Genomic DNA, 18,524 nt, shown 5'->3' on the forward strand with positions numbered 1-18,524 from the left:
CCATCTAGCCCAGTCAGTCTCTATACAGGATGGGACATGTGTGACACTACAACTCCCTGCATGCCATCTAGCCCAGGCTGTATACAGAATGGGAACTGTGTGACACTACAACTCCCAGCATACCATCTAGCCCAGTCTCTATACAGGATGGGACATGTGTAGCACTACAACTCCCAGCATGCCATCTAGCCCAGGCTGTATACAGAATGGGACAAGTGTAACACTACAACTCCCAGCATGCCATCTAGCCCAGACTGTATACAGGGTGGGACATGTGTAGCACTACAACTCCCAGCATGCCATCTAGCCCAGTCTCTATACAGGATGGGACATGTGTAACACTACAACTCCCAGCATGCCATCTAGCCCAGGCTGTATACAGAATGGGACATGTGTAACACTACAACTCCCAGCATGCTATCTATAGAGGATGGGAGTGGTATTTCTATGGATTCCCCTAATGCAGAGACGATGAGGGCCAGCAGGTGCACTGTAGAACATGGCCTCAGGGGGGCAGCAGTGAGACTATCACTGTTTAAATGGACATTTATCTTTCTGACAGCTGGAACGCCCTCTGGTGGTTGATTGGCGTTAGTGGGAGGCCCCGGTGACGTCACAGGCGTGGTTATATAAGCAGGGGCCAGCAAGCAGCTGCAGTCAGTGGATGCTCCTCTTTTGGGATCTGTATGTGGCTGTAGAGATCTAGGAGCCCTGGGATCTAGTGGATCTGTATTGAGACAGCGCAGCAGCGGGCAGGTAGGTGGCAGTGTGGCAGCAGCTGGTGGGTGCTTGTGCCAGGGTCTGGCGGTGCCATGTGCAGGCTGAGTGCTGTGACAGGGCAGGGGGCTTGGGGAAACTTCAGAGGGTTCACTTATTTTCTGTGCGTCCACCAAACACCTCTCTGCATCCTGAGGCAAAGCTGTAGCCATGGAAATGTAATAGAAGAGATTATACTTGGTGTAATAGTGCAGTAGAATAGTCTTTAGGGTAATAGAAGAGACTGTAGTGTAATAGTGCAGTATAATAGGGTAATAAGAGATTATACTTGGTGTAATAGTGCACTATAATAGGCTATAGGGTCATAAAATAGACTACAGTGCAATAGAAGAGATTATACTTACTACACTAGTGCAATATAATAGTCTATAGTGTAATATAAGACACTAATGTAATAGTGAGCTATAATAGTCTATAGGGTCATAAAATAGTAGTGTAATATGAGATTAAACCTCGTATAATAGCGCAATGTAATAGTCTATAGGGTATTAGAAGAGACTAGAGTGTAATATAACAGATTATATTCAGTGCAGTATAATATCCTATAGGATAATGGAAGAGACTAGTATAAGATACTTACTGTAATAGTGCAGTATAATAGACTATAGTGTAATAAGATTCTTATCTTATCTTACTACAGTATGAATCTATAGGGTAATAGAAGAGACTAGTCTAATATAAGATTACTTACTGGAATAGTGCAGTAGAATAGTCTATGGGATAATAGAAGAGACTAGTGATTTATAGTAAATCAGTAGCATAATATGAGATTATACTTGCTGTAATAGTGCAGTATAATCATTTATCGTGTAATGAGACGTTACTGTGATATTACAGTGTACTATATTAGTATGTAGTATATAATAGACTATGGTGACTGCTATAATGTAAAGAATGTAATATGAGACTACTATTACAGTTCAGTATAATATATAGTGCTTATTATAGTGGCTGTTAAATTATAGAACAATATAACAGTATATACTGTAATATGAGACTTACTATGTTATAAGACACTGCAATGTAATAGTTTATAGTGTAATATAATAGACTTTAAAGACTGGTATATTATAGTACAATATAATAGTATAGTGTAATAGGAGACTAGTTATTGTGTCATATAATACAGTATAATGTAAACTATAGTGACTGTTATATTACAGTGCAATATAATATTATGTGGTGTTATATTAGACTGGTTATTTTGAGCAGTATAATAGTATATCTTGTAATATCAGAGACTATAGTTACAGTACAGACCATTATATTGCAATAGTTAATGCTGTTTTGTGTGTAATGCCACACTGTAACAGTCTACCCTGTAATAAACTGGACTATAAAACAATATAATCTACACTGTATTACACATGTATCCTGTAATATACTGATAAAGTATAATACAGTATAATCTACAATGTACGACAGTATGCTGTCAGTACTATAATACACAATGTACCGTAAGTCTGCACTGTAATATCCTGGTGTGTAATACAATATAATATACACTGTAGTACCCTATGTTAGAAGTCTGTAGTGTAATATATTGGACTGCAATACAGTATAATCTACACTGTAACAGACTGTGCTATTATATACTGGACTATAATTCAGTATAATAGTCTACACTGTATAATATATTGTGCCACAAGTCTATAATGTAATATACTAGACTGGAATACAGTAAGTTTCTACACTGTAATGTACTATACAAGAAGTTTATACAATAATATAATGGTCTCTGATACAATATAAGCTACACTGTAATAGACTATGTTAGAAGTCTACACTATAATATGCTGGGCTGTAATACTCTGTACTGTAATATACTGGCCTGTGACACAATATAATATACACTGTAATATACTGAGCTAGATGTCTAATCTATAATATACTGGACTGTGACCTAGTACTGTACTTTGTCATAATATACCGTATGTAGTCTAATATAGTTATAATGTATTATGTTCTAAAATAACCTGTAATGCCAGTGTACAGTATATGGTAATATACTGTAGCAATTTATTGTAATATAATATACACTGATATACTGAGCGCTAATATAAAATGTCTGTACTGGGATATAATCTATTACACTTAGTTATGTTACAGTATGCGTCTCTTATAGGGTGAGGTATAATACTTTACAGTATTATACTATATTACATGCTATATTCTAGTATACATCTCTTGTCAGGTATACTACTGTATACTATACTACATATTACAGTATACACCTATATGGGGTCAGATATACTACTGTACAGTGTTATACTATACTACATATTACAGTATACACCTAAGGTCAGGTATAATACTGTACAGTATTATTGTGTTAAATATATTACTATACACACCTGTTATAGGGTCAGATATACTACAGTACAGTCTACTATACTTTATTATATATTACAGTATACACCTATATAGGTTCAGATATACTACTGTACAGTCTGTTATACTATATTACATATTCTATTCCAGTATATATCTCTTATAGGGTCAGGTATAGAACTGTACACCAAGAGGTATATACTGTAATATAGTATAATAGACTGTACATATTATATTACAGTATATACCTCTTAGTGTACAGTTTTTTTTTGTTTGTTTTTGTATGTAGATTGTGGGATATAGGGGTAACAACGTATATTTTATTTTCCTATCAGTATGTCTTTTGTAGAATGTGAGGAAATCCATGCAAACACGGGGAGAACATACAAATTCCTTGCAGATGTTGTTCCTGGCAGGATTCGAACCCTGGACTCCAGCGCTGCAAGGCTGCAGTGCTAACCACTGAGCCACTGTGTTGCCCCTTTCTTAGTGTACAGTTCTATACCTAACCCTATAAGAGGTGTACACTGTAAGATAGTATAAAATATTGTATGGTACTATATATGACCCTATATTATACTATATAACCGTATTCACCTCTTATAGGGTCAGGACAGTATACTACTCTACAGTCTATTATACTATAGTAAAATATGCACCGGTTTTATGATCAGGTATATTACTGTATAGTATTTTACTATATTACATATTGTATACTGTAATATAGGGTCAGGTATACTACTGTACAGACTATATTACATATTATATTACAGTATACATCTCTTATAGGGTCAGGTATGCTACTATACAGTCTATTATACCATATAGTATAACAGATTGTGTAGTAATATACCTATCTCTATAGGAGGTGTATACTATAATATGTGATATAGTATAAACAGTATTATACCAGGCCCTATAAAAGGTGCATACAGTAGTATAATAGACTGTACAGTATTATACCTGGCCCTATAGGAGGTGTATGTTAGTAATATAATTGTACAGTAGTATACTTGACCCTATAAGAGGTTTATGCTATAGTATACCAGACTGTACAGTAGTATATCTGGCCCTATGAGGTGTGTACTGTAATATAATTAAATAGTATACCTGACCCTATAGGAGGTGTAATGTAACTTGATCTGTGGTAATATCTTCTTCTGTGCTAATATACGTTATTCGTGTAGTAGAATATAGGCTATAACATAATACAGATGGAGAAGACTGTATACTGGTTCATGCAGTCCCATGTAAAGTTACCACTAATACGACGTTCTATCACCTAAAGCTACCTTCGGCTCTGCTAAATCAGCACTGACCAATGTTATTTCAGTTTGTAGGCTCGGCTGTATTTTGGGAAGTGGCACACTACTTCTCCCAGCCTCAATAGTAAAGGAATCTGGAGCGAAGAGCTGGCACTCTAATGCCCAGGCACCAGGCTGCGGCCTCCTCCTCCTCAGTTTTCATTAGCAGCTGCGACTGTTTCAGCCTTTTCAGAGCCGAGATAATGGGGGGGGGGATTGTGCCGAATCTCAGAGGGTTTAACCCCCGAGGCACCTGCAGCCCTCAGTCTCCGCTCATCGAAGACTGTGGTTGTAAACAATATGGACCCAGTCACTGACAGCAAGCGTAGATCCTGAAAACCGCGCACAAGTGTAGATACCGGCCAAACCTTACTGTATAATCAGAGGCTCCCTTTAATTTTGGTTGGGGTGAATGAGTCGCCTGGGTACAGCTTTATCAGTGAGGGTTCCTGCCTGAATGATGTGAAACAGTTGGAGTAGACTTTAGTGTCTTGTCCTGTTTGCTGCATGTCAGTGTTGGTTGTGGTCTGAAGAGCTTGCAATCTGTTGGCGGTACTTGGGGTTCAGGTTACCCTTAATTCTTCTCACCTTCCATTATTGGCTTCCTATGCACCCAATTCCCCTCCAACCTGTTTAACTCCTTCTGTTCTTCCAGGCCAAGGATATTTGTTTCTAGCAAAGCTGGGTGGCAGTCTATAGGATACTCATAGCAGCCACAGGTAACTCAGCTTTCCCAGACCCCTGAACAGGCAGTCTTGATATGTCTAGCCCTACAGCATTAAATTTACCTCTCTGTACCCCAGGAAAATTGGGTGTGACTAGACTTCATTATAGCTGGTTATAATGGCTAATCAGTATGAAGTGCCATTCAGGGTTTTAGGAAAACTGGGTGACATTGTGTGTGAGTTATGACCACTGTACCTGTTGTCACCCAACTTTCCCAGATAGAGATAACTAAGACCTAGCTGAATAGATTTTTTGATGGGACCTTATAATAATTTTGGGAATGCTGGATGACATTCTCTGCAGGAGTTATGGCTGCCCTACTTGTGACCCAGCTTTTCCAGATACAGATAACTAGAACATAGCTGAGAACTTTTGACAACTCTATAGGGTATTATTTTAAGGGAGTTCCCCCTTGAAGGGTATTGGATTAACTTTGAAGGGGTTAAAGATAACTAGTGTACAGAGCTGGGGTATTTGGGGTCGTATGGCAGGTAATGCGCTCGCCCCTGCTTAATTGGCATCTCGCCCGCTGTTGTAAATCCTCCTTAATCTCCCCATTTTAGGGGTTTCTCTAGAGTCCCCCAGGACAAGCGAGCTGGGATTTACGGGGTAATTAGCACCGGATTTGATAACATAATGTAATCATAGAAATGAGACTTGCTACACGGCAGCCGAAGCCGCGCCAAGATACGCAAGACTGCTGCCAGGTATGCCCACATGCTCGAGGAGTGCTTGGCATTTAAAGGGCAACTCCACCCAAAACAAATCCCACATTGACTTGTTCGTCTACCACGCCATTACTTATGGAGTGACAGTGACATTCAGAAGTTGCCCTGGCCTCTGTATAGTGTGGTGGGGGTCTATGTAACGTAAAGGGTAAAGTAAGGTGGGGTTCCCCTTTAACTTTCGCACAGCCCTATACGTTGTAACAGATCTGATGTCCCTTTTCATTGTGATAAGTGGCGACACCCTGTGGCTGCGTGAGGAAGTGCAGGCACTCTATTATAGTTACCCCACTGAGTGAACGCGGTTTGGGTCCCCAAATATCACCTTACCCCCTTCTCTAAGTCATCAAGAATGAGGGGTTCTGGTTACCCCACTATTAATACTAGCTTTCTTTGAGATCTGTTTCTTTATCAGCCCTTGGGAAAGATACGCGACTACCAATATGGCTTTTCACTTCCTACATTGGTAGTCACCCAGCTTTCTCACAACCCTGGGCAGCAGAAATACCCAGGTGTTGTAAAGTGAGAGATTTTGACAGTCTGGTTTCTGGGAAAGCTGGGTCACAGCATCTATCACCAGTATTGTGCTATGAATCACTTCTTATCCTTTTGCAGGTTCTTGGTAGCTTAAGACTTCAAGGCTTTTAATTTACATGTTTAGAATAGGGGGATGCAGCAGCCCACTCGCCAGCCACCATGTTATTTTAATCCACCTGCTGTCCCTTTAATTGAACGACCCACTTACTTGCAGTGTAATACAGTACAGAGCTGCCTGTAAATTGGATGGATCTGTTGCTCCTCCTGGCAGACACGGAGTTATTATAATACTGCCGCCCCCGGCTACACTAGTACTGGGGAGCTGTCGCTGGATTACGTTGCATTGTAACATGCAAGGTAGGGGGTGCTGTGGGTGTTCTGGGGTTAACGTTCAATATAACAGCGTGCGTTCTAGAATTATGATACGCCGAAGCTTCCCTAGGGATGTAATAGTACGGCTTGGGATAGTTAGAATGTGCCTGATGCCGGCTGGCACTGAAAGGGTGCGGGCTCCAGGCAGTCGGAGTTGCGGGGTGATTAGCCGCGCTCTCGGGGGACGGCTGTGTAATAAGCTATTTTCTGGTGCTTGAGCAAAGTGCTTCTTTCAATCACTTAGGTCTCTGCAGCTGCCACGCGCCAGCGCCAGTCGCACACATCCTAACAGTCTCCTCTGTTACAGGACCAGGAATGGTGAACAACCGGACGTCCGAAGCCACCACCACGGCGGTCAGCAGCAATGGTTCCCCCCCAAAAGCCTGCGCAGGCTGTGGGGGCAAGATCGCAGACCGCTTCCTTCTGTACTCCATGGAGCGGTACTGGCACACCCGCTGCCTCAAGTGTTCCTGCTGCCAGGCTCAGCTGGGGGAGATTGGCACCTCGTGTTACACAAAGAGCGGCATGATCCTGTGCCGGAACGACTACATTCGGTGAGTGTACAAATGGCGTCTGTATGGGGTGCAGGTAGGGGCAGTGCTTTCTGGGAGTGGTAGTTCATCACTGTCATAAGGCAGGTGACAACAATGACTGATTTCTTGGAAAGCTGAGTGACAACTAATATGGCTGCCATTACAGCTTAATAAGGGCAAGTCAGTGAAGATCCATATATCTAGCTCTGCTGATACATCCTCTGTTCTGTGTCTTGGAAAGCTGGGTTATAGCCAATATGACAGCCATTACTGATCCCACACGGGATGTCGCCCAGCTTTCCCACACCCTGGGTTGGTTAATGCCCCTTGTTCTGTAGAGATACATCCCTCACTACTAAATCTTCACCAGTTTAGGCTAAATTGCCATTCAGAAACCTTATAAAGCAGGATACCAACTACTGTGACCACCATTACTGCTTTCAAAAGGGTCGGTATCAAGCTTCTCGCTGCCTCTATTTGAGCTGACCTGCCATTCATAAATGTAGGAAAGCTGGGTGACAGATATGTTCACCGTGACCATTTTGAGGCTGTTTACCAACCTTACTAAGGTTTTCTAACCTTTCCCAAATGGGAAATAAACACTTTGGTAATTCCTTCATTGCAGAGCTTGGCTAATGTGCCATTCTGGAATCTAAGAAAGCTGGGTCACCAGCTTTAGTAGCCTTAATGCTGGTGGTATTAAGCTGTATCCTCCTCTGAATGCTAGCTGACAACTTTTAGGATTTGGGGGGATTTGGAGGAAACATGGTGGAGCATTGTGGCAAGGAGGGGGCAGCTGGTGGCAGATAGTCCATCTTCTATGGGTTACTCTCAATATACTGCCCCCTGCGTCATTTCTTTATTACACCCCCTTTCCTCTGCAAAAAATTCATTAGAACAGCTTCAGGAGTCTGGAAAAGCTGAGTTAGTACCAATACAGCTGCCGTCATGTTCCTCTAGTGATTATCACACAACTTTCCTCAAATCTTGAATGATCCATATTCCCCTGTGCAAATATCAAGCAGATCTTTCAATTCTGTGACCTGGAAAAGCTGGATGGGCAAGCCTGTTCATCACCCAACTTATCCAGGAACAGATATTACTTAAAAGACTTTAGTAATAATTTAAGGACTTCTATTTCTTGAGGCTATTAGAGGGGGCACCCTTTTAAGCCTTGTTTGGGGCCCGCAGCCCCGCCCCTTGGTAGTGAATTAATTTCATATACTCGGTTGCAGGGTTGCACAAATGTTGCAAGTCACAGACCCTGCTATAAGCCACCCCCTGTTTAGCACCCTGCACCCCCCCCCCCTTCCTTTCTAACTCGGTCGCATCAACACAAAGAGTCTTTGGATATTAACTCTTGAACAAGCCTTGTGACCCCCGAATCCCCCCCTCCCATCCTTCCCACCTCCCCCTGGCTCCCACTTGGCAGGTGAAGTTCCCTGTTGGCAATATTGAAACATATGGCATCAATTAAGCCCCTGTTATTTTCTATTAAGTTCAATTCCGTTCCTCACCGGGAGGGCTCACAAACCTCCAAAATTATCAACTCCACCCCTCCCCCACAGCCGAATGCATTAACAGTTTTTGCACAAGGCCAGGGCAACAATTTCACTAAACGCCCCTTCCCTACAGAATCTGCAAAATCTAATATTCAAGATTAAAGAATCCAAGGGGTTAAATTCTTATATGGCTGCTTAAATCGATTTCTATAATCTACATAGGTGTGTACGCAAGTTCTCTGGCTTCAGACCGTGTGGGCTGAGCCTTAAAGGGCTTCACTTTGTGCACTTACGCTCTTGACTCTGGTAATGTATCTCTAATATGAAGATATTTTGGTCTCCGTGACCGCCACTATTCCCCCTTCATCCCTGGTGTCCTAGTGGGCATCATAGGCTGAGGTCTTTACTTGATGGGTCCAGTTGTCAGTATACAGGTAGTACTGGAAGTGGTGCTGTGCTCTACCCATGCCCAGATGGCAAGTAGACGATGGTGCCAAAACATATCTGTAGGTCGACCAGGCTTCTGGGATAGGTTGGCGACTACTCTGTTCAATCTCCATAGATGGGCGTCCAGCCAGACATTATTGGGTTTTGCCCGCCTGATACCAGTATTGCCTTGACACTGCCTCCTATACATTGTTTAAGGGATTATCCACATCCTTTTAAATAAAGTTTAGCAATCAGTCGGAGCTCAGCTTAAAATTAAAGGGGAGCTCTGATTGGTTGCTATGGGCAATTAGACTCTTACTATTAGACAGTTTACGTAAACAAGGCCTAAATTTTGCATACATGTTAAGTCAATAAACTTTATTTAAAAGGCAGTAGAGAATCCCTTGAAGGATGTATAGTAGACCTACAGTTTTGGGGCAATATTGTCATCAAAGGGGCAACCAGATTATTAGGCCGCTTTGATAAATGAGGCTGATTGTCAGTAGCCATTCAGTCCCAGCCCATGACTACCAGGCCTCGACCCACTCTGTGACCTGTTGCTAGGGAAGATAATGAAGTGCTCATTTCAATAAACTTTATTCAAACAAGACAATGGATGACTATCCGATTGATTATATGATGCTAAGCAATCACAGGATTGTGAGGATTGTATTCCATAGAGCAGCGCTGTCTCCGGCTCATCCCCCCCCCTCCTCTCGCTTTCGTGTCCAGCCCTCTCCTCCCCCCGCGCCGCTTAAATTACTGTTTAAATTAAGATCGAAAATTCATTACGCAGGGCCTTTTATTAGATTGGACGGCACTTTGGCGGCTGCGCTAGGACTGTGTCAAAGAGCCAGAGAACAGGATATTAAAGGCAAACTCACATCAATTACATGGCCGATTCAGACGAGATCTTCAAGGAGACGGAGGGAAAACATTTAATAAAGGGAGAAGCTCATTTAATACAAGACCCCCGCCTTATAGAACCGTGGAAGATTCTGTGTACATTTCATTCCGCTCTGTTTGCTGCGGTGAGGGTTGGGGGATGTCATATAGGATTGAATTTTGGAGCCATTTTTGCCCTAATCTTATAAAAATCAAGGGCTTATATTTATTGGGTTTTTACTTTTTTGGGGTGGAAAGCTGTATGGCAACTAATATTGCCACAATGACCCTCAGTTATAAGCTGGTGTATATGTCACCCCTAATTTAAAAGGGTTGTCCCATGAACAACATTTATCCCCTATCCTGAAGTGGTCCCCCACAGACCCCCCAGATATCACAAATGGGGATCTGGTCCCCCTATGTGAATAGGGCTGTAGTTGTACATATGACTGCCGCTCCATTTACTTGTATGGTACTGATGGGGATGGCCGGCACTCATTGTAGTGAATCGAGCGGTGCTCGTGCGTGTGCACTACTGCCCTGTTTCCACAGGGGACCCCCCCATTCTTATAATCACAGTAGTAGGACACCCAGAAACTGGACACTTCTATTCTGTGCATAAGCAAGAAGTGGTGTTTATAGGAGTGTAACTAGGCTAACTTGTAAATCAGGAGACTTGGAAAGATGGGTGACAGTATGGCTGCCTTTGTAGTTATCCAGCTTTCTTAGAATACTCAACATCATATCTGCCCATTTATCAATTACGTGGGGAGAAAAGGGTTATACAACATAGAGGTTTACCATGCAGGGGTCTGGGAAAGTTTGCCTTTACTATAGGAGGAACAGGAATAAACAGATATAATTTTGTGACTAGAATTTGTTACAAGACGCTTCTTCTAATATATGACAAGTATATCCTGTAATATAATTTATATTCTATTCTATTATACTTAATAACCGACTGCCCGATATTATAATATGTAATATAATGTGATATATTTTATTATAACATATTAGGACTTCAGATTATATTACCATACATTATATGTGAACCCTTCCTATTATTACATTACTGTATATCATATTATATGCTATCTTACTCAATATAATTGGGGGTAATTTATTAGGGTTGGGGTTTCCCATCCCAGTCTTATTAAAGTCCCTGACTGGCGGGAGACGTGCCCAAATGATCAAGAAGCTCTGGCAGGAACTAGCGTAAATTTCATGTATACCTAATAAATTCTCCACAATAGATTCTCACCAGGGCTCCCTATTTTTGTTATACCCAATAATTCAACTTTGATAAGTTACACCCTGATTTAAAGAGACCCTGACCCATATATAGAATGTAAGGTTTTCCTGCGTCTGTTTCAGTTGCGTTTTTTGTTGGCCATCCATCCTGCATGAGGCGTCACTATGTGGTTAATGTATAATGTTGCATGCAGCATCTTCTTCATAGATCGGGACATTTATGGGCCTCCCGGGACTCGCTTTTCATAGTCTGAAGGTCTTTGCAATTAATTTGTATTTCTGCTGCGGGGCAGCGCAAGTGCGAGATTACGCCACAATCAGGCAGGATTAATCGATAAGCTCATCTAATCTAAGAGCCGCATCACCTCCGTGCTGGCTGTCAACGAAGAAAGCTGGCAGGGAAGAAATGGACGCCCGGCCAAAAATATAAGCAAAGTGTACGAGGGGCCTAGTGGTTGAACTACATGTCTCAGCTGACAGATGCATGGGAATATAGCCTCTTCTGCTTCTTGTGCACAGCTCAATGTTGTGCTCACTGAATTTCCCTAGTGTGGCACAACTTTAAGTTGCTGATTTTTAGTTAGCCCTCTGGGCCTGCTCTACTTATTCCGCCTTATAGTTTGCTTATAGACAAATTGTCTATTTGCCATACAGGCTACAGTAGGGAAATGATCATTGTGTATATCCAGGAAGCTGAGCGATGTTTGCGCAGCAATATGTGCTCTGGCCATCGTCTGTTGACTGGAATGGAAGCACCCGGACCGAAAAACAAAGCAGATTTTTGCATAAATGACCTAGGGAAATCAGATCTTGGCGCACAACAACTTCCATTCTGCATCGTTGTGTAGTTTTAATACTCAGGAGGTAGAAGTATTAATGCCTGGTTGCTCCCTCTGCTTATCTGGGCAAGTGGATTGTACCTGAATTCCCCACTAGGTGTATCTGGGTGCCCCTTAGGCCTATCTGGTTGTGTAGGGTATATCTGGATGCTTTGTAGGCCTATCTAGATGTGTAGGGTGTATTTGGGTTCTCCTTGGGCTTATGGATATGTGGGACACATCTGTGTTCCTCTGTCTCTTAAAGAGGACCTTTCTCCACCTCCATCTCCCTACTTTATTGGGGCGCCCCTCCACTGATTCTGGCACAGTTGGATTTCTTTCCTCTAGCCCCACCATTCCTGAACAGTCAGTGCTGGTAGTTTCAATTCAGATGTTTATTAGGTTCTCTACAGACAGATGGGCGGTCCTAGGCTGGAGCGGGTAGTCAGGTCCCGCCCCCTTGCCAGTAGAGAGCCTAATGAGCTCTCTGCCTAACAGCAGTGATTGCTCAGTAATGGCAGTGTCTAGAGGAAAAATTCCAACTGCCGTAATCAGTGGAGGGGCAGCTATTGAAGGGGGCAAAGATTTGGAATTAGTGAATGGTCCCCTTTTAAGTGTATTGTAAGTCAGACATGTGTGGTCATTGACTGTATATGGTCTGTCTATATCACATGTGAAATGTGACTTTTATTCCAGCCATCGGGCAGTCCAACTAGGACATGTGATCAGAGGAGAGGTCTTATTCTGGATTTCTGTAGGTTCTAAGTTATATTGAGGTATCTAATATGTATCCGAACACCACTGTCTTTTTCGCGCACATCAGTATATATCCTATAATGGTGATAAGTACACAGATCATTTACAACATGACAGAGTCCAGTAATGGCTCCCGCCCTGTTAACATTACTGTCTTCTGAAATGACCCTTTAAATCACAATCGGTGATTGCTTCTGCCTGTGTGTGATAAATCAAGATGGCTGCCAGCAGTGATGGATACCATGATCAATGAAGCTGGCGGTTTGACAGTCGGGTCTAGTTAACATAATTTTATTGTGTCCATATGTAATGATGCTTGCGTTCCTCTATGGCAGGTTATTTGGGAGCAGCGGGGCATGCAGCGCGTGCGGACAGTCCATCCCAGCCAGCGAAATGGTGATGCGGGCACAAGGCAGCGTGTATCATCTGAAGGTAAGGCAATCAAGAGTCAGTTTATTTTTAGGGGGGGGGGGCCACCTGAAATAAGACTTCTACTTTGTGTTGCTGTATATGAGTGGCTGCTGTAACTTATTTCTGTGTCTTCATTTTCCATCAGTGCTTCACATGTGCCACATGCAGAAACAGATTGGTACCAGGGGACCGGTTTCACTACATCAACGGCACCATCTTCTGTGAACACGACCGGCCTTCGGGTCTCCTTAACGGACACCTAAATCCTCTCCAGAATAACCCCCTTCAGAGTAGCCCCATGCTACCTGACCAGAAAGTAAGTATACGCTCTTAGGACAAGGCTTGTGGAGCTGAATATATGAAATAATGATTATATAAATTATACTCTACACACATCCAAAGCTGCATTTTGCACTGCTATTGCCAGTCAGATTATATTATGTTATACTCTGTTCACAAACACTGAACTCTTTTTAGAATTCAGATATCGGCACTAGGACCCAGTGACCTGAGTTTGTGCCATGCAAATACCCAAGGCAGAATTGTTGCAGCAGAATCTGCAACAAAAATTCTGCCTCTTATTTATTTCAATGGTAAAATCTCTCAATATTTGGGATATTTGGGCCCAAATTTCCCATTGAAGTGAATAGAGTAGGAACTTTCCATGGTGGTTTTTCCATGGCCGTTCCCATTACAAAATCTGCCATGTTTAACCTATCCTTACACTGTTCACATCTGAATCTGCATTCAGAATTCTACAGCTAGCTCAGATCCTAGCTTATACTGCGCGAGTCCCAGTGATAAATTTATAGGGGATACAGTGGTATCAGTTACTATTGTGCCCTATTGGGGCCCCAAAGGTCCCTTTGCAATATAAAATACACACTATGCCTTATGGGGCCCAAAAGCTTGAAGTTGCGCCCCTGTGCATGAGCTCTTGTTTTACTCCAGTTGCATCCAAAGTTGCTTATTGCTACATTTTTTTTGTAGTCTTGCATTGTGGACGTTGCAGTGTTTTACCTGTGACTGTGATGGCGCACTACATTTCCCAGAATCTTATGTAGTGCAGTGAGCTAAGCTTTTCTTCTCTCCTCTCCTCTCTTTTCAGGTTTGTTAGTGACTAGGAGCTGCGCATCCTCCGTGCCTTCTGTTAATATTTTCTCGGAGACACATTGTTGACATATAGAAGAATCTATAAATATCTATAAATATATATTATATACTCCTCTTCAAGTTTCGCTTGTCTTCGTCCGGTGTTTGCACACATCCGGCTTCATACGCAGCACCCGCGCCATGTCTGGACCTGAGGAGGATTTTAAGAACTTGTAAATGACTTGTATAAAGAGAAATATTTTGCAGAGTAACGGCCTGAAGATAACTTTTTTCTTTGTGGACTTGGGTGAATGTTAAAGGCAAATGTTCATTCTGTATATAGGACATGTGAATCCTCTTGACGTCTCTGATGAGATCACACACACGGACTGACCAATCGGGAAGCAGCTGGGAAGCCACCATATTGAAAATCACTTGGAAAATCAAAACTATGGACACGTCATTGGATGGGGTTTATGGGGGTGGTCTTGGGGAAGTTGGGGGTTGTTTAAGGTGATGGCCAGTGTTTCCATTAGAGAAGGTGAACCAGTTGAAGTGGTTTGGTCTTGCCCAAAGGAAACTATCAGAATGGGGACACCAAAATGGATGCATGGTTGTTTGAGTATGCTTAGAAATGGTTGCCAGTTGACCATAGTGATCATCGAATTGCCCTATATTGGGCAATCGGAGTCCATGCCATGATGCAGCTTTGGAGGGTCTGGTGCCAAGTTTCCCCTATTAACTCAATACATTTGCCCCATTTTCTGTCTTAAGACTGGTCTTCCCAACAAGCATGGATATCCACCTCTGTAGAAACCGGGTGATCGCATTTCATACTGTGCCACCAGACTTCTGTGTCTTCAAGATGCCCCTTGGTACCTTCAAATTAAGGTAGGGGGGCCAAATCTTGGGTGCCCACTCATGGGACCTTGCCATCAATGGGCTACCCCCACTCACCACATACACTCTTAGGGCTAGTTCACACGTGAACTGCCCGCGCGGGTTTTGACACAGAGAGAGACGCGGCGAGCCGCGTCTCTCTCTTGTCAAAACCCGCCTGCCGCGACCATCGCTGTCGCGGCTTAACCCTCTGCTGTCGGCTCAAATGAATGAGCCGACATAGGAGGGAGCTGCGGGGGGCGGAAGCCGCGCGGCTGAGACTGCGCGGCTTCCGCCTGAAGAAAGGGCATGTCCTTTCTTTTCTCCGCTAGCAGCAGCTCGCCGCTAGCGGAGAACAGAAGCCCGGCGGTCTCCATAGACCACCATTATAAGGGGAGGTTTTGGACGCGAAATCCGCTGTCAAAAACCTCCCCTTATACTCACGTGTGAACTAGCCCTTACCCTCACTTGCCTTTGCTTCCTATCCCTGTACAGCACTGCGTACACTGTTGGCACTCTATAAATATTTTTGTATCCTCAAGATTGTTTTATTTATAGTGTTTATTGAACTTTTTGTTTAACGTCGCACTGTGGGAGATGTACTTGGGAACGTTGGTAAAATAAAAGTGGATAGATAGGATTAAACTAAAAAGTTGTCATTAGTCTCTTGTCTGGTAGGGGGAGGAGGCTATTGGAGGTTCATGATATGGTGGGATATAATCGATGGACTCCTTGAATGGTGTCCTGCTGGTGAAGATGCCTTCAAATGGGCCCGGAGAAGATGGTTGAGGGGTAAAATTGCATCTAACAAATAACTAGTCAAATGACAACATCCTCTTTTCCTGGTTCTATCCCACTCTGATTACGCCCCTCCTTAGTTTTTGTTTTTGGATTATTTCATCACCTTTAAGTTCAATGAGTAGACTGAGGGCGCTGATTCTCATTGATCTTATTTGGTGCACATTTTTGGTTATCTAGTGGGATATCTCCATGTCCTGCCATTGGGATGGGGAGCTTAATTTTTGGTGATAAGTTGATGGTGGGACCCAGAGAAGATAGTTGAGGGGTAAACTGGCACCTACCAAATAGCTAGTCAGAGGACCACAGCCCCTTCTTCTCACTGCCAGATTGAGTTATGTCACCGCTTAGCTGACCCCCAAAAAGGTTTTCTTCTTGGATTATTTGAAGTCCTTACAATGGTGCAAGGAGGCCACAGTAGGGATGAGGGTCCTACATGTGAGCGGGTCACCTTTGTGTTTTGGTGTGTAGCCTACTTATGTACTTTATAAGTAAACCTTGGTCCAACTGGGTCTACTGGCCAGAGCTAATAGCATCTTAGATCTGTAGGACTCTGATAAGATCAATGCCTGTGCTGGGGCCAGGATTTGCAGACCTTTTATGAGCAAAAGATACGCCAATATCACACACATCATACCAGTGTTTCACTGAATATGGGCACTGGATTTAAATAGTAGTGTGTTTTCTGATGGGGTTTCTTTAATAAAGTTTGAGACAGTCCCAATAATGTGATTCCCAGATCCATCCATACAATTATCAAAAAATTACTGAAAATTCTTTCATGGAGAACACTTATAGCCAAGGCCCACACATGTCCCTTGAGGCCACACCTTACAGAGCATGGTCAGCCATGTTATCAACTTGACTGTCATTTAAGTTTTTTCTATTTTTGGGACAAACATTTTTGCCATGGTGGTGCCTGAATAGGCTAATAATTATTTTTTTGAACATTAAATAATCCTCCATCGACCCGCCTCGCAAGGCACTGCCGTAGTTTCTACCGTACATCTGTCCCTCCCTTTCCCCCAAGGTCTAATGTATATGCAAAGCAATAAGGCAGAAATGTAAATAATTTACGAGACAAAGTATTGTGCATTTCGTTGTAGAGATCCTGCTTGTGTTTGTGTCGTTTCCAGTCCTGGGGTGAGAAGCCGTTTTGTAACAAAAGATTTTGATCCTTATATTGAATAATAAAAAAAAAAAAGAAAAAGAAAAATTTGGTTTCCATAGAAACAGCTTCACAATGTCTTTTTAATTAAGTTGTTCAAAATCTGCTGGAGTGTTATATCTTTATAATTGGGGGGGGGGGGGGTATATTACACAAAACTAATTTTCTCTGTAGACACAATGAAGTGGTATTTATCCAAAGATTGTAATACCCTGATGTTCCTGTAGAGATGCTGTAGGAAAACAGTCACTTGTTCTGAGTGGTTGCGATCAGCTGATTCTGGTGTTCTGGGTTATCCTGACTGCCCAAACTAAGAAAACGCCATGAATATTTAAAGAGATTGTAAAGGAGTAGAAAAACATGGCTAATTTCTTCCTAAAACGGTGCCACATCTGTCTACAGGTTGTGTGGTATTGCAACTCCTTTCCCATCAATGGAGCCATGCTGCAGTACCGCATACAATCTGTAGTGTGGTTTGTTTTTTTTTTGTTTTTGTTTTTTTAAAGAAACCAACTGTGTTCTTCTATCTCTGGGCGACCCATTAAAATGCCCCTCCAACAAGTAACTAAGAGTTCTGTTCTCTGGATTTTGCTGTAATCATCTAGGACAGGAAGCAGTTCTCGCAAAGCTACTTTATTAAAGGGATTGTACAAGATGAAAATATATATATGTATATGGCTGTTTCATTCTGAAACAGCGCCACACCTGTTATCTGGTTGTGTGTGGTATTGCACTATTAATCTACTTCAATGGCACTGGGCAGCAATGCCATAAGCATCTTATGGTGTGTTGCTCATTCTAGAAGAAAGCCAGCATGTGTTTCTGACCCTACACAATCCCTTAACTATCAGGCTAATTTCCTGGTTACCCACAGGCTCCTTCCTATCTACTTGAAAACCTGACACCCTAATTAAAAGCTGTGGTGCCCCACCTTTGATTTGGTAGGTTTTGGGACACTAAAACCCCCAACATGCCAGGTTGTATTTTTCATCTGAAGAGCCTTCAGCCTCAAGAAGACTCAGGGCACAGTGGGATATGACGGCTGCTGACATTGAATGCTGGGGAGTGTAGTTTAAGGGGGACCTTTCACCACTTCCACCTCTTGGTATCTTTTAATAGGTGCCATCTCCCTGATTCTGACGCAGTTGGAATTTCCTCTCAACCCCTCACTGTTCCAGAGCAATAGGTACAATTAGTTTCAGCTTCCAATATATAAATTGGTCTCTCTGC

The 18,524-nt window shown here is 42.6% G+C and overlaps 1 protein-coding gene across 2 annotated transcripts; it reads left to right on the top strand.

The window, feature by feature from the left end:
* The first annotated feature begins 675 nt into the window (after positions 1-675).
* LOC142184617 (LIM domain transcription factor LMO4-A) lies at positions 676-15,416 on the top strand. Of its 2 annotated transcripts, none has more exons than XM_075259613.1 (5): positions 676-756; positions 7,080-7,326; positions 13,282-13,378; positions 13,503-13,673; positions 14,466-15,416. In XM_075259613.1, the coding sequence occupies exons 2-5, from the start codon at positions 7,088-7,090 to the stop codon at positions 14,472-14,474; spliced, it is 516 nt and encodes a 171-aa protein (XP_075115714.1). In that variant the 5' UTR covers positions 676-756; positions 7,080-7,087; the 3' UTR covers positions 14,475-15,416. The 2 variants fall into 2 exon arrangements, with proteins under 2 accessions (XP_075115714.1, XP_075115713.1); XM_075259612.1 differs by lacking the exon at positions 676-756 and adding an exon at positions 6,680-6,757.
* Positions 15,417-18,524: the final 3,108 nt, after the last annotated feature.

This window comes from Leptodactylus fuscus, chromosome 11 (genome assembly GCF_031893055.1).
Source record: "Leptodactylus fuscus isolate aLepFus1 chromosome 11, aLepFus1.hap2, whole genome shotgun sequence".
Lineage (NCBI taxonomy): Eukaryota > Metazoa > Chordata > Amphibia > Anura > Leptodactylidae > Leptodactylus > Leptodactylus fuscus.